Source organism: Haliotis rubra, unplaced genomic scaffold (genome assembly GCF_003918875.1).
Source record: "Haliotis rubra isolate DU_JTF1 unplaced genomic scaffold, ASM391887v1 Scf434, whole genome shotgun sequence".
Lineage (NCBI taxonomy): Eukaryota > Metazoa > Mollusca > Gastropoda > Lepetellida > Haliotidae > Haliotis > Haliotis rubra.
The window spans coordinates 14,984-28,649 of record NW_025767118.1 but is presented as its reverse complement, the minus strand read 5'-3'; the positions used below and the strand labels follow the sequence as shown (position 1 = coordinate 28,649).

The following is a 13,666-nucleotide window of genomic DNA, read 5'->3' as shown; positions in this document are numbered from 1 at the left end:
ACTGCCCCTCCAGCTATAGAGATATAACACATGGTATATCTACTATTTGATAGTGGCTTGCTTTGCTGTGCTGCCCATGGTATATCTCCAGCTATAGAGATATAACACATGGTATCTCTACTATTTGATAGTGGCCTTTGCTGTGCTGCCCCTCCAGCTATAGAGATATAACACATGGTATCTCCACTATTTGATAGTGGCCTTTGCTGTGCTGCCCCTCCAGCTATAGAGATATAACACATGGTATATCTACTATTTGATAGTGGCCTTTGCTGTGCTGCCCTCCAGCTATAGAGATATAACACATGGTATCTCCACTATTTGATAGGATGGCCTTTGCTGTGCTGTGCTGCTCCTCCAGCTTTAGAGTTATAACACATGGTATCTCCACTATTTGATGATGGCCTTTGCCGTACTGCCTTTCTAGCCATAGAGTTATAAGAAGATTAATTGAATTTATGTCGGAAACACAATGTTGTAATGAGTCGATCATAACATATATTTAAACGCGTTACCCATGCAATTCCATATTCCGTTCTTGTGATACACTGGGTAGAACAGGTCCTATCCAGGATCCCATTCAGTCAGTGGTTTGATTCTTAGTAGGTAACCATGTTGTTTTCAGTCCTCAACGGCCATACATACCTGCATGTACTGGAGAGGGACCAGGACTGTGCCATTACTGCTATTGAATGTGAGCAAATTTGTATCATATGTAAAATGGGATATTTATGTGAGAAGACAGGCGAAATGGAAGTAGATCGTGGATATCTATTACGTGTGGAATAACTGATAGAACTGACAAAACTTATATTCAATATAGATTTCTACAAGGTGTTATTTATACAAAAAGATAATTGCTTAAAATGAAAAAAAGTTGATAGCAGTCTATGTTGTTTCTGCAATGATCTAATTGAGAGTGTTTCTCATGTGTACTGGGAATGTCAGGAGACACAAAAATCTTGGAAAAACCTAGTACACTTTTGGCTGAACAATGTATACCCTCATATATTGCTATCATCAAAACATATGGTTTGGTTTGGTACTCTACATCATTATATATTACTAAATCACATCATCATTGCAGCAAAAAGACACATTTACATATGCAGTATTAAGAATACACATCCAAACATAACTTTATTTATAAAAACTCTGAAAGAAATATTGTTTGTGGAAAACCATATATGCAAAAAAAATAATAAAATAGAATCATAAATGGGCCTTCTCTTCCCAGTACTTTGATGAATTTAAAATGTGTCCATATTCACCTGATATCGTATTTCTCTTTTATTGACTTATATATGTGTATTAACATGTAATTCACATAGTACCTGCACATCACCTATCTGTCTGTACATCACTTTTGTACATATGACATTGTTATCTTGGGAACCAATAAAAAATATAAAAAAACAAGAAAAAAACAACAACTGATAAAACTGAGTGGAAGCAAAGCAAGTTTTCAGATATTTCTTATTTTGTTAATACATCCACACACACGCACGCATGCACGCACACACACGCACGCACATGCATACATATGTTGTTTTGTAATTCTATTTCATTATTGATTGGATGGATGTATGAAGTCCTTCTAGCTTGATAGGCTTGATCACATGAAATGGTTAAGAGAAGTAGCGAGATCTCACTGATTATCTCGTGTTTCATTCATCGCATATTTCTCATCTGCAGGTCCAGTTATGATGTTTGATCCAGAAAGGGTTAACCGAAGGGCGGTACACATCCATAAGCAAATGCTTATCAACAGGAGACACTGGCCAAACAAAAGCCACGGCATACAGGCAGACCCTAAAAGACCAGCTCTGAAGAACTACTGTGGCACCTGTTGCACCTCCCCACTGCCCTCTAGCGGCCTGGTGTACTGGGAGGTGGAGGCGGATGTGGAACTGGACAAGCCTCTAGGTGATGGAATTCTTCTGTTGGAGGTCGGTGTGTGTGCAGAGGATGTCATGGACAGTTCAGCCTATATTACTGGCCAGCCATCTTCGTCGAGCCTCCTGATTGGTGTCAGCGACAATAGCAACACAATTGCACTGTGTCTTACAGTGGATGGACACTCTTTTGTCAGCAAGGATGACGTGGTTGACAATGATACGGGCACGCATACCAGGCTACAGTACGGGGTTCTCCTCGACATGGATGAAATGAAAATATGCTATCTTGACATCATCCAACGGGAGGTTTTGGGATGCGGACATCTTCGTGTGATGGGTTCCGCTCCTGAATTATGGCCAATGTTTGGGGTTTATCATGGCCCCAGAAGTGTTGCCATGAAGATTGTGGGTGGCCAGGAGATTAAGATGGAAGACTGGAAGAAGGAACTCCTTCAGGGAGCGTCAAGCCCGTGATGTCATGAACTGTTGCACACCTTGTGTTGTCCATGCCAACACACTCATATCATTGCAGCATTCTTGTCAGCTGTTTTTTGTACCTTATTTGTACAAGGCCCATATACGTTTGAAATCAACTGTACATAAATATTGCATAATATATAGGATTATATCTTGTAATGATTTCTCTTCACATTGTCCACAACTTAGATCTCTTCCAGTATTATATTGAAGAGTATGTGCATTCTTTTCTGTTTATTTGCTATAAATGTTTTATACTCATATTTTATGTTTGTGCTTTTTAATAAAACAAAAGAATTTTGTTTGGAGTCGGTTAACATTTGTTCTGAATTCGCAAATGATCATAGAAACATACTAAGGTTTGTTTATAAAACAGCTGTGAATAAATTCTGCTTGTTGACAAACAGTCATGTTCTGTTATTGACTAAAAGTAAAACTGTTAATACTGAGAAAACAAAATAACAACCAATGACAATTTACATTCGTTTGCCACACTAAATACATACGTCCACACTGGTACGACATGTGAGGTAAATTGTCGTAGACCTCGCTGTATTACAGCTGAAGTAAGAAGCCACTCCATGACCTCCTCTCGGCAAAAGAGGGTCGGTGGGGTTAGCGTTTGGTTAAAGCGTTCGCTCGTCACGCCGAAAACCCGGGTTCGATTCTCCAAAGGTACAATGTGTGAAGTCCTTTTCTCGTATCCCCGCTAAGATACTGCTGGAATATCGCAAAAAGTGGTGTAAAAACATACCAGACTATACTCACTCATTCACCACTCGATAAGGCGTGGTCTCCTGATATTTTACAACGCTTCGTTCACCAACTGTTATCACGTGTAAGTATCCAAGGGAGGCTACTCTATTGCCTAGCGCACAGTCAACATTGCAGTTTTGTCGTTGTGTGTGGGTAGATCTCTCTTGAGCTGCTATTCAGGTAACGGGAATATTAACTGTGTGTGTGTCATACGAACATGATCCTTACTATGCACTTATAAACTGTCAGATAAAATGTGTGTGTACATCTTTATTATACAAACCTTTCTGGAAAACACCTGTTCCTATTTAACCTTTCGATCCCAGGATGTTGCAACTAACGACAGACAGTCAGGCTTGCCTTGCGATCTTATATGTCCGTGTGACATTCCGTGATATTGTATCTGTCTTTTGTCTTCTTTATTGAGTGTTTGTATGGGCGGTTCGGGCTGTTGTTTGTGTTCATGTTGTTATTATACCCCATAATTTCGCTGAAAGGGTCGTTGTCGGCACGGTTACTACAGATGTGTACCCCAGGTACGTTTCTGTATACAGAATTGTACCCTGGCCATAATCAGAATACAGAAATGTACCCTAGGACGATTCCATTCTGCATTGTGGAGTTTTCTTGATCGGAACTGTCATGCTGTTGTATTAGATGCATTTGATATCGTTATATAAGAGCATACACAGTATAACGAATATTTCACGGTGCACAACGTACACCACTCTCAATCAGCTGAACGTGAATAACTACATACGGTTTCGGTATTGGGTCGCGGAATATTGACTCGGGTACGTTTCTGTAGTTTGTCTTTGTTTAGGGTACATGTCTGTATACAGAAACGTACCTGGGGTACATATCTGTAGTACCTGTGCCGACAACGACCCCTTCAGACATAATTTCAGGTCGACGTTGAGACAGACACAGCATGTTATTCCGGGACAAGACGAATAGCAACTCGTGCCCCTCTGGAAGGATTTCATATTGGCGCATCAGAAATACTTTAAACAAGGACGATAACTCTATTCCTGTTTGATTCCAGTGGTACTTAAAATCACCAAAGCACTCGTATATTGTATTGTTTTGTTTTCGTTTATTTATTTATTATAAAGAATTAAACCTATAAAACACCTACAACTAAAAGAAAGGTGAACGTAATATTATTTGATAAAAACACACCCTAACATAATTATTACCATATGTTGCAAATGTTTATCTCTAAACAGGTTTAAGAATCACCTGTATGGTTTTACGCCGCTTTTAGCAATATTCCAGCAATATCACGGCGGGGGACACCAGAAATGGGCTCCACACATTGTGCCCATGTGGGGAATCGAACCCGGGTCTTCGGCGTGACGAGCGGATAATACGTAATATGTTACACATGACAGTAGTATATAGAGTGGGAGCAGGACCTTCGTTTGGTTGAGGGAAATTAATATGCAGGAGAACTCATTCATAGTCAAATGGGTGCATGACGTCACAGATCAGAAAGTTAATGAACCGGTGTTTGTATTCATGCGCTCATGCGATCTCGAATGAAACCCTTCATTAAACGAAAAGCAAAGGTGTAGTCAATGAATGCCTTATAATACAGTAGGATGTAACCCGCGCTCACCGACAGCCCGACCTAATTTCTCAAGCTTTCTATTCAAACCTGATTAGAGGGTGTGTGTTGAAAGTACATAATAATTATAGGATTATTTATTATTATAGGATATTTATATAACGCACATATCCAGGTAACTAGTGCATGCTCAAGGCGCTGGTATGTTTTCTCTCGATCATTGGATGTCAATCTCAACGGCACATCGTATTATCAATCTCAACTCCCTAGGGATCATACAACTCTTGCTGCCACTAGGCGCACCGAGTTATTGCGGCTTTCTCATCCTAACGAGGTACCCATTCCCAGCTGGTTGGACTGGGACACATAGTCACAGTACATTGTCCAAGTTCACTACACGTTGCTGTACCCGCAACTAGGTGTTTGCACGTATTCATGTGGCCACCATCTGGTAATATACCAACTGATTCGTTGGTTCATTTAAGCACAGGGGCGTATCACGCTTAGAAACAGCCTTAGAAAGACATATAGGTATATAGACCCTACCCTAGTACTATATAAAAAGGAAAGGGATGTAACGACGGAACCAACCCCTCCTCAATCAAAGTTAGATTTCACCACGTAAACTATTTTTAAGGCCCCGTCCAGGCCTACTGATCGAAAGCGAGAAGATTTCCCTACAAAATGAACTATAAATGGTCACAATCGGATCTTTATTTCAAAAGTTATACGCCACGACTCGCCGAAAACAGCTACCTCCGCAATTCCAAGCCAAAATCATGGATCACCCAAGACAGCGAAAACTCACCTTTTTAAATTCGTTTATTAATTCCAGCCACGTTGACAGCACCTATGTGGGGCAAGATTCGATCGGCAGCGGCATTCCACGGGTCTAAAACCTTATTGCAACATCTAAAAATCATTTCCTCAACAGTAAGCAGGCATTTTCTCCAAAATCATCGGCAATCATACTCACTTGTCGGCCATAGATGGCCTTAACATTTAAGTGACCTGAGCAGTAAATTGGTAGGAATAATTTTAGAGGTTAAATATTTATAAATATAATTTCCTAAAAATGAATCAATATCGAAATGCATTTTGACAACCTCTAAAATTATTCTTAACAATTTACTGTTCTGTACATCATCCAAAATAGAAGGAATATGGCAAAGTTCATATACTAGCCACTTAAAGAAACTGTGCACACAGAAAATTCCTTCAGAATTGGAATACAACACAGAAAAGGCGACATGATGTAGACACTTTATAAGCTGAAGTATCGGGCCTCAACAACATGTCAAAAGAACATGAACAATATCCGTAACGATGGCGTCAGAAGTTCAAAATTGAGTCGGGGGTCACACGTCGAAGTCACAAAGTCAATAATGGGTATGACCATCATGCGCGTGAAATACAGCAGTGCATCGAAGCTACCAAATTTTCAAAATGAAGGCCTGGGGAATGGTTTGGGACGTGGTCACTGCCGTCTGGAACCTGTGTCTGATATGAGCCACCCGAATCCATCTGTCCTGTCTTGGCGTTGTTACTCGGGGAAGCCCAGAACGTGGGTGGTTGGCGACGTCATTACTATTACCCTAACGCCTGACCAATGCAGATATCGTGTTACGATGGCACTGGAAATGTGCTGCCACCTGTTGTTGGCTCATGCCTGCTCGAACCATTCCAATGGCTTCATGACGTTGAGCACATGTTAATCTTGGCATGATGTGCATGTGACTTTTCATGTGAATTTGTGAAAGTTTGAATGACCAAAGATCAAGCTTTCGACAGTGACATCAATTTCTGAGTTTCACATGTTGTGTGCAGCTGCACAAGCTGCACGTGCAGTAACACATTGCAAGTCCATTGGCCACCATCAATGACGTCACGTCGCCTGGCACCTGCATGAAAGTGTGATTGTCTCCAATACTTGCTATGTTCACACCTTTATTTATGCATAAAGACGCTGTCTGCCTGTCTTTATATTTTCTGTGTGCACAGTTTCTTTATGTGGCCAGTATATTTCGCGCCCATTAGCAAACAGTCAAAATCTTACAGTATAATATATTTTCCACCAATCGGATGGCCTAATTCAGATTCTGCAGATCTGCTCAGATCACTTGAATGTCAAGGCCATCTATGACAGACAAGTGAGCATGATTGCCGATGGTTTTGGAGAAAATGCCTGCTTACTGTCGAGGAAATGATTGTATGACATATGACAATAATGAATTACTACAGTCTGTGAATAAATGTTCTAAGACACCGAGCAGTTGCCAAAATTCCATGAAAGGTAACAATGTGTGAATCCCATTCTTAATACCGTAATATACTGAACATCATTGAAATTTTGAAATATGGTAATAGGATTGTTTTGAGAGTGAAAATGAACGTTGGAAATGTTGTTAATAACACAAAAGACGACAAAAGAATGTTGGTGCTAACGGTGGTCATACACGTTACTGACTTTCCAATATGACTCTATCTTTCTTTCATGGTCAGCTGAATTAAAACTTCACTGTTTTGCTGGATTGGTTCTTGTTTCTTTTCTTTACCAATCATTGGACTACAAAAGCATGTAAAATTTACACCGATTGCTCATTTATGCTCTTGGAAATCCAAACTAATACAGGTGGTGCGTTTTCAATGATGTTCAGTATATATAGATATTACCCAAAGGTGCATAAAGACCCATCAAATCATATGATCAGGTTCAAATATTTTTCTAATCTGAAATACTTTGTCAGTGTATGAAATACATCTTCAAAGTTGTAATATGATGAGAGGTCATCGATGTGTTTGTTACAGGATGGATTCAGACCCTGTGTTCCCTAAGTGTGTGGTGTGCAGCACCTCCTTCGTGTACAGAGGACCACAGCCGTACCTGCTTCCCTGTCTACATCCTGTATGTGAAGACTGCCTCAAATCACCGGAAGTCACAACTCTAGATTGCGCTGTCTGCTTGAAGAGTCATGATGAAAATGTTGGGAGTTTCCTAGTAGATGATGTTGTTCTTCGTGGGGTCCTCAACCAGACAATGAAGCACCGACCGTCTGACTTCCAATGTACCAACAAGGTGGATGAGAACCAGGCAATGTCTTGGTGTCAGGAATGTGAGGACTATTTCTGCGAGCACTGCCATATATCTCACTCAGAGGTGAAAGCAACTAGGAATCACACAATGAAGTGGATTTCTGATCTTCCATGTACATCGACAAGATCCCAGTCCGTCTGTGAGAAACACGGACAACGTTTGGACGTCTATGATAAAGACTGTGACTGTTTCGTCTGTTTCCAATGCCACTACGAAGATCACACCAGTCACAGAACTGACAGAGCTGATATGTTCTTGAGTCGTGAACAAGACGTCTTGAAGGCATACATAAAATCTGCTTCAGAGAAGAAGGAAAAGATCATTTCAGCAAAAGAAACGGTTCTTGTACAAGCAAGACGTATTGACGAGAAGGCCTTTTCCTCCGACAGTCGACTCCCTGTCCTGAAGTCATCAGAGACAAGCTGCCAGACAGTCCTTGACTACGTCAACGAGACTCTCCTCTATGCCTCACCTTCCCACCTCCACAAAGTGAAGAGTTCCATCACACAGGCCTTTGAGTCTTGTATAAAGGCTGACGTTCCTGCTGTTCACAAATGCGAACCGTGTGTCGTCTTCTCAAAGCAAGGTTTACCGGATTTGAAAACCTTAGTATCATCCTTTGGTGGTTTCATGACTTCAGTTACCCAGACGGAATCACCTATGAAAGGATCACTTAAAACGGGTAACTGTCGCTTTGTTTTTTACGTTCTTTTTAACCAGATCGAGGTGAGGATATAAAATGTTATGTGTACATATACCTTCAGATCTTCTATTTATTAATACCTTCTATTATTTGAAAATTATAGTGATGCATTTGTTCGAGTGTGTTCTGGGTGGTGTGTTTGTCGAAGGGTGTATATGTTTACTGAAGGATATTTGTAATAGTCATACTCTGCTGTGTCGAACCTATGGTTGTCATGAAGTGAACGTTTTCCCCTTTGTATGCATTCATTATTCGTAATTCATCGGTTCTGTCGAACCTAGGCTACCTCGAAGTATTAACGCAGGTGCCTTCAGCTTTGACAGTACAGTATTTGTATCAACTACGGTATACGTTCATGTTATTAAAAAACAATTGTAATTTACATGCTATGAATTGGTTACTCCTGTTCCATCAATAAGCATGTTTTGGAATAAGGATAACATATCTAAATCTCTATTGGCGTTGTACCCTGTGTATTTCCTGGCTATATCTGCTGTTAATGTTTTCTTCAGGCCTTCAGATGAAACTGGAAGCAGATATACATGACCTTCAGACACAGAACAGAGAGGCTCAGACGGAAAATCCTTAAAATTGGAGTTTATGTTCCAACCTATGACGGACGCAAGACGCAGACGTACGGTAGCTCTATTGGTTTATAAATTTAATACATTTTATCTGTAGCAAATGATGTGCTTATCACTAAAAAGAAGTCACTCAAACTATTGTCACTGAAATAACATGATTAATAGCGATGGTCACAGTTAAAACATATTCAGATGTTGAAAGTGCTCTGTTTGTTTATACCGTCCAGCTAATCAGTGCACTGGAAAAGGAAGCCTCTCAGAATGAACAGAAGGTGAAGACTTTGCAGGAGGATGTATCCAGACTTCAGGGGATCGTAATTCAGTTGGACCCCATGGGTAAGTTTCTTCAGTGGAGAATACAGTCGTAGATGATCAGAAACCCTGTCTTGTCATTATTTGCTTCGCTAAGAACCTTTTGTTTTCGTGTGTCTCGTGTGGTAACGTTCACACTTGTTGAAATTTGGATTGTTTTACTGTTTCACTTACACTTCACCATTATTAAATAGGCCTCCTCATCATTACACATAAAATGTGAGTTTGTAACGCCGCAATACTGGGGTTATATTACATGTCTGTAAACAATCAAGTCTGGACAACACAATACAGTGATTGACATCATAAGTATCAGTCTCGTTACGATGACATCAACCAAGTCAGAGTTGGTCTCGTTGTTCTGAAGAGTATTTCTAACGCCGACATGGGTACAATGGGGTGTAACTGTCCTTGGGTTCTATCTTAACCATGAACACTATTCGACAACCAATTTAACATCCAAACACGAAGGACGATCCACGTCTTATAATCGTTATGCATGTAACATTGCATTGGCAGACAAGCCCCAAGCAATTCCAGTAGAATAAATCAAAATTAGTTATCATTCATATTAAACTTTAAGCTTTCTTTCCTTACAAACTCCTTCATCTTTCTTAGAACTGTTATAATTACATTTTTCTCAATTCTCATCTTTTTCAGAGATTTCCTTATACATACTGCTATCCATTCACAATTATTCAAAACAATTATTTTTCTATTTTGTTGCTTTACACGCATCAGCCGGAAAATTATCAATGCATTGTCTTGCATTATACCTTTTCTGGTATTAACGTAACGCTTAAGGTACCATTTTTTCCAGGCTACGACAAAAGGTACGAGTTCTTGTTGATACTGACAAGATGGCGGTATCCTTCCTGGACACCAACAAAATAGAAATGTTGGGAACTGGATGTATTGCTGACAGCAAGCCACAACATAGTGCTGGGTACAAGAGAAAGATGTGGCCTGTATTTGCAGTTTATAGTAGCCGAAAGAGAGTTGAAATGAAACTCGTGAGTGGACCAGATCTACAGATGGAAGACTGGAAAAAGAAGCTTCTCGAAGACGCCATACATGTGTACTGAAGGGAATTGATATCGAGGCTACAGTCACAGCTCTACACTGGTAGACATCAGGATCACATGAAGTTCACCTGTTTTTAGACATTCGCTTAAATGTTAAATATGTGCAGAGATTACATATGGCCGTTCAGCATAATTGATAGAGAAATGTATTCTAGCGTGTTCGAAGAATAAGGAACTTGCTACAGGTGATTTGTTTGAAAGTACATTTGATAGGAAATTAGGTTAGATGCATTTGGAGATGTTGATGTGGGTTTGGTTCGGGATATTATTGTTTTTTATAATTGAGTCTGTAGATGAGGATTTAAATGTGAATCTATTTAAAATGTGCATATATCTGAAATATGAATCTCTGATTATAAATTTCTTTCTCCCCTCCCTCAGATCCCCAGCCCCCCAAAGAATTAAACGAAACAATACTAGAAAGATAAATAATATGTTGGCTCGCATATGACAAGTATGAATCGCATTTCGACTATGTTGCATCTTAATCATATGAGTTGTGATAAATCACTTAAAGTCCATATCACAGCCGTAAAATGCCTCTTGACCAAAAAGTATTGGTTTCAAAGTTAATCGAATGAATATAGTCAAATGTATAATCAAACCAAGATCCAGGTTGTAATTGATTCAGGATAGTAATGGATGCTATCTCACATGAAACCATTTTGTCCTTTGATCCGTTTGACCATTAAATACTTCTTGTATCATTTTGTTGTCGATAAGGTAATAATAAAGAAATATGAACATAAAAACACACACCAAAAAATACATTCGTGAGACAAGTGTGTGTCGATGAGCCCGGATTTGAGTGACAGATGCAGAACGTCGCTGGTTTATTTGTTGATTTATGTACCTACTCTCTGATAATACAAATGAATAAGAGAGTAAACGGGACCTTGAGAGGATGCCAGAACAAGACATTTTTATATATCAGAGACGATATAGCGGAAGAAGTCAAAGTTCGAAATCTTCCTTCGAATACTTACGTTCAACTTCTGAGTCAAGACTGACGATATGAATAGTTTGATTTTAATTGTAATAACAAATGTTTGTTTGATATGGTTGATATCTTTAATGCTTTTGTTAGAGCCGATTGTTGCTTTTGCTTTCAAAATAGTAAACTGACGTCTTCATTTTCACTTGACTGCCCATGAATCTTATTACTAGTGATCAATGTTACGTTTTAGATGAAGAATTTACTTTACTGGAAATTGTAGACATCATTATTATTCTAGGAATCTCCAAACAGAAATTCCTGATGTTGTTGTACACGGATACATTCCAGTTAGTTTTGAGCTTTCTTTTTCTTTATGCTTATGATATAGAACCATATTTGTGCAATATGGCAGCGACTGTATTAAACATTACTTGTTTATGTTGTAGATGTTGCATTTTATTCATTAGTATTTTTGTATGAACAGCAACATTTGGGCGACACTTAAAATAATCCCACAGGATTTACTAGATTTCTGAAGAACGTATTTTATTTTGAGGAACCTAACCGTAAACACTGATAATAACAAAGATCCATATTTTCTGTGATAATAAAATTGAGAAAAGGAGTTAATCTATTTTTAGTTATGTTTTTATTTTATTTTGTGCATTAATATAAATAGCTAGTGTTTATTTCCAAAACATTGATAAATTGTTTAGATCTGTTAAATGTACATTTACCCAATATCTGTATAAAATGTCACCCCATCTTTAAAACAACAGTAACAAAAATACATCTGTGTTGATGTGATGCATGGCAAACTGATTGAAAAGGTTCTAATTCAGTTTCTTTGGGACATATTGTGAATAAAAACGGTACACCTTTACATGCCTTATGTTGCACTTACGGAATACCATTTCAATTGTTAATACAATTGTCATGTCAATTGTCAAGTTACGTTTGGAGAGAAATTGTCAGTAAAAAAAGGAACCATCGTTTTTGTTGTGTTGTGTTTTGCAAAGTCAGTGACCCCTTTAAATGGTTGTCATGAATCGGATAAGTTTAAAATCCCATTACATGCTATCTTTCTGATTGAGATAGTCGGTCACCAAAAGTCTCTCAGACACATATTAACTATTAACAAAACTGTATATCAGAAAATCGGGTGAAAACACACCGAAAATCTTAAGAAATCTCCGCATATGCAACATTTACAACACTGGACCGGGTGTTGTTATACCAAATCGGGATTCGAACCCATGACTATCGGATCCCAGGAGCAATGGAACCCATATATGAGTAAACAGCGCTCATAGCAACACTTTAGACCCGTGAATCACATATATTGTGAGTCTGTATGATGTAAGAGTCTAAGATTTGTTTCGTTTGGTATCGTCTTACATGAACTGTTGGGACGACACGATGTACGGAGCAATGCTGCTGATGCAGTTCCCGAGACCAGTTAGGGTTCCAGAGAATTGCAGTGCGATAGCCTCCAAAAGCGAATCCTACCAATCCAACAGCTCCACACAGTATGGTTATAGCTACCGGAAGCGGAAGACAGTTTGCCAATGCTAATACAAGCATTGATACGGCCGGAAGCATACACCCTTGAGAACAAGACAAAACGTCGTTAGTTCATGTTGTACAGCAAACTTTCACTTCTTCGAGAAGATAACATATAATGTTAGCTGATGATGTTATTGAGAATTGGGAAAAGTAGAAGGCTTTGAGGCTTTTGAGGAGTGAGTGAGTGAGTGAGTGAGTGAGTGAGTGAGTGAGTGATGTGAGTGAGTGTACGAGTGAGTGAGTGAGTGAGTGAGGAGAGTGGAGTAAGTGAGTGAGGTAGTGAGTGATCTGAATGCTATTCAGAGCAAAGTCAAGTATAACAATTGAGACAATAAGAGGAGTATTCCCGACACTACACTATTGCTAATATGGACATTCATCACACGCACTTCCCATGTAATGGTATTTTAGCTTCTTCGTTTGGGACATTTTGAGCTTCTACTAGACTAACAACTAGTCTCTGAAATGAACATGTTTTACTGAAAAAAAATTCATAGTAAAAAAAAAAAAATATATAATGAAAAGGAGCCCTGAGACTTTCTTCATTTTCAGAAGCTGAGGAAATCTAGACTTGCCACATTTTCTAGACTTGCGTGGGCTTTCTTGGATATATTTGCTTCAGGGTCTGTATGACAGACTAAGCTTCTACGTGACACACGAGCCTTCTTCCTGCCCAAATCAAAT

General features: G+C 39.1%; 1 protein-coding gene and 1 long non-coding RNA gene across 4 annotated transcripts in view; both read left to right on the top strand.

The window, feature by feature from the left end:
* The window catches only part of LOC124289134 (protein PML-like), a 33,811-nt gene that overhangs the window by 18,626 nt on the left and 1,519 nt on the right, over positions 1-13,666 (top strand). For 2 of the 3 annotated variants that reach the window (XM_046725733.1, XM_046725735.1), the window contains exons 5-6: positions 626-694; positions 1,696-2,781. In XM_046725733.1, the coding sequence (XP_046581689.1) occupies positions 626-694; positions 1,696-2,372 (746 nt within the window). In that variant the 3' untranslated portion in view covers positions 2,373-2,781. Of the gene's footprint in view, positions 1-625; positions 695-1,695; positions 2,782-13,666 lie in introns of those variants that run through there. The other variant, XM_046725734.1, reaches the window with a different exon arrangement.
* On the top strand, positions 9,186-12,408 carry LOC124289139. The gene is made up of 2 exons (XR_006901601.1): positions 9,186-9,418; positions 10,215-12,408. It is a non-coding gene; the product is annotated as an uncharacterized LOC124289139 (long non-coding RNA).